The sequence below is a fragment of the Chrysemys picta genome, chromosome 13 (assembly GCF_011386835.1).
Source record: "Chrysemys picta bellii isolate R12L10 chromosome 13, ASM1138683v2, whole genome shotgun sequence".
NCBI classification, from domain to species: Eukaryota; Metazoa; Chordata; order Testudines; family Emydidae; genus Chrysemys; species Chrysemys picta.
In genome coordinates this window covers 11,733,031-11,736,071 of record NC_088803.1, presented here as the reverse complement: position 1 = coordinate 11,736,071, position 3,041 = coordinate 11,733,031, and the positions used below count along the sequence as shown (strand labels likewise).

Below are 3,041 nucleotides of genomic sequence, written 5' to 3'. Positions count from 1 at the left end.
CCCTTTTACTTCCCTGGTTCTTCTTGAATAAATAGAGAGCAACAATACCCAAAGTTCGAAGGTGCAAACAATTTGATGTTTATTGGGGTGAAGTTTCAGCAAGCAATGATTTTAATTTTCTTCCTCAGTGTCCCCTTTCCCACCTCTAAAACCATAGAGCCTTGCCTATGTCCCTGTTCCCATTCCCCGTCTTAGCAAAACATGCTTCCAATTCCCCCCCTACTTCCTGATTGACTGCAGACTATATAATAAAACTTGAGTTCTGCTTACCTACACCTTAACCAATCATTTTACTGAAATTTAATTAACCAATTCTAACATATTTTAACATAATTATTTAACCAGTTATATTCCACCACCTTAATTGATTTACACGCAACAAAATTAATTATACAGCAGACAGAAACAATCACAGAACCAGACAGAGATAATACAGACAAACAATAGAGAAGTGGGGACTACAGTGATAGAACAACAAAGAAATGAGGATTTTACACCCCAGCTGTTGATAAGTGAGTTCTTGACAGACAGGATGCTATCAGTTTTCTTTAAATTTTTTAGGCTTTTCCCTTCCTCTGGAGGTGATAGATCGGATCACCTTTCTAACAGCCCCTGATTGCCTTATTTCAATGTGATTACTTTGGAATGTGAGGATGCGACCATAGCCTTTCCAGTTTATGGTTGCCTCTGCTGCTTAGCCAAAGGCCGTAGCTTAAGAACAGGGCCTCAGACTGTCACAGTGAGAGAAGGCCCTTACACCGGCAGACAGTGATTTTGATTCTTTCTTTTATACCTCTATAACTAGCTACGTGAGAAACATGTACCGAAATTCTTAAAATATACACCTTTAGAGACAGGCCTGAATATCTATATCCTAACAGTAGAGATTACACTTGTGGGATAAAATTCAAAGCCATATGATCAGTTAATTTAACATGCCCCGTTGGCTTCCCCCTCTGCACTCTGCCCCCTAATCCATCATCTCTACAGGTTTTTGTGTGTGGAGGTTGGGACTTTTAAGGGTGTCTAGAGATAAAAAAATCCCATTGAACTTCCTTTGAATCAACCCATTGAGCTACCTTTGAGAAATTCCAGTTACAAATTATATTCACATGCCTAGTATTGTTGACTTCAATAGGACCACTCGCATGAATAAGTAATATTCAAATAACAAGAGACAATCCCATATAACAATAATTTCACATTTTATTTTACCTTAAAAACATTAACTTGGACTATATGAATTTCAGGAAGGCTGCGGACAAAATGCAGAGTCCAAAGGAGAGCAACAAAAATGATGAAAGCTTTAGAAAACCTGATATGTGGCGAAAGCTTAAAAAAAACTGGGCATATTTAGTATTGAGAAAAAAGACTGAAGGGGGAATCAGATGACTGTCCGCAAATATGTTAAGGTCTGGTCTAACAAGGAGAGTGATCAATTGTTCTCCATGTCCACAGACGGTAGGACAAAAAGAAACTGGCTTCATCTGCAGCAAGGGATTTAGGTGAGATAGAAGAAAAAGATTCTATCTATAATGCTAGTTAAGGTCTGGAACAAGCTTCCAACAGAGGTTGTGGAATCCCAGTCACTGGAGATTTTTAACAACAGACTGGTCAAACCCTTCTCAGGGATGGTCTAGGTTTATTTGTTCCTGCCTCAGTGCAGGTGGTTGGACGAGATGACCTCTCAAGGTCCCTTCCAACCCTACATTTCCATGACTCTTGCAAAAGCCACACATTTACTTAGAGCTTTTCTGAGGGCCTCCTTGACTTCTTTGTTTCTCGGGCTGTAGATGAGGGGGTTGAGCAAAGGTGTAATGACAGTGTAGAAGACAGAGAATACTTTATTCAGGTTTCTCAACGTATCAGTTTTTGGTAACATATAGGCAATGATTAGTGTCCCATAGTAAATGGTAACAACGATGAGGTGCGAAGAGCAGGTGGAAAATGCCTTTTGCTTCCCAGTGGTGGAAGGGATTCTGAGGATGGTGATGATGATGCAAATGTAGGATGTCAGAGTTAAAATGAATGGAATCACTGAGAATATTGAAGAGCATATGAAAGCAACCACCTTCAGCACATGGAGATCACTGCAGGAGAGTTTTATTACTGGGATGAAATCACAAAAGAAACTGTTTATTTCTGTTGGACCACAAAAAGTTAACTGTGACATCAATATTATTACTATGATCATAGCTAGAAACCCACTCATCCAAGATCCAACAGTTAGCTGGAGACAGAACCTATCATTCATGAGGACTGTATAATGCAGTGGTTTGCATATCGCTAAATACCGATCATATGACATCATGGATAAGAGGAAACATTCTGTACCCACCAGAGCACCAAAGAAATACAATTGTATGATGCAGCTGCTAACAGAAATGGTTCTGTCCCCAGACAGGAGACTGGCCAGCATTCTAGGCAGGACAGTGGAGCTGTAGCAGGTCTCTAAACAAGACAAGTTCCCAAGGAAAAAATACATGGGGGTATGAAGGTGCTGATCAGCCACAACTAGGGCTGTGATGAGGATGTTCCCGGCCATGGTCGCAATGTAGATTACTAGAAACACCAGGAAGAGAAGGGTCTGCAGTTCAGGGAGATTCCCGAATCCCAGGAGGCTGAATTCCGTCACTGATTGATTTCTCCTGTCTCTGTTTTCCATGAACAGTCCCTACAGAAAATTAAACAAAAGCTCTACAATTGTACTTGATGAAGTTAGAAAATTAATACAGAGTCAATCATTATAATTTATAAAGATAATTTAAACTCCCCCTTTCCTGCTGATTACTGGCGGTATGTTTCAGCTGATAGCTGAGACAATGAACATGCATGCTTTTGGTATTGCTGATGCTTGAGGCATCTGATGGTAGCTTAAAAGTGACTTGACATTTCATTAGCCACAAACCTGGTTGACACAACTGGTGCCATCTCCATTTCTTCCAGCTCTAATTCTGATCTCATTGGTATCATGCACACACCATGTTTTCCCAACTATTCCCATACACTTGTTTGGAAAGAATCCAAATCCCTTCTGAGTT

At 40.2% G+C, this 3,041-nt stretch overlaps 1 protein-coding gene across 1 annotated transcript; it reads right to left on the bottom strand.

Moving 5' to 3' along the window:
• Positions 1-1,705: 1,705 nt before the first annotated feature.
• LOC103306684 (olfactory receptor 11A1-like) lies at positions 1,706-2,665 on the bottom strand. Its single transcript, XM_008175031.3, has one exon. The coding sequence runs from the start codon at positions 2,663-2,665 to the stop codon at positions 1,706-1,708; it is 960 nt and encodes a 319-aa protein (XP_008173253.3).
• Positions 2,666-3,041: the final 376 nt, after the last annotated feature.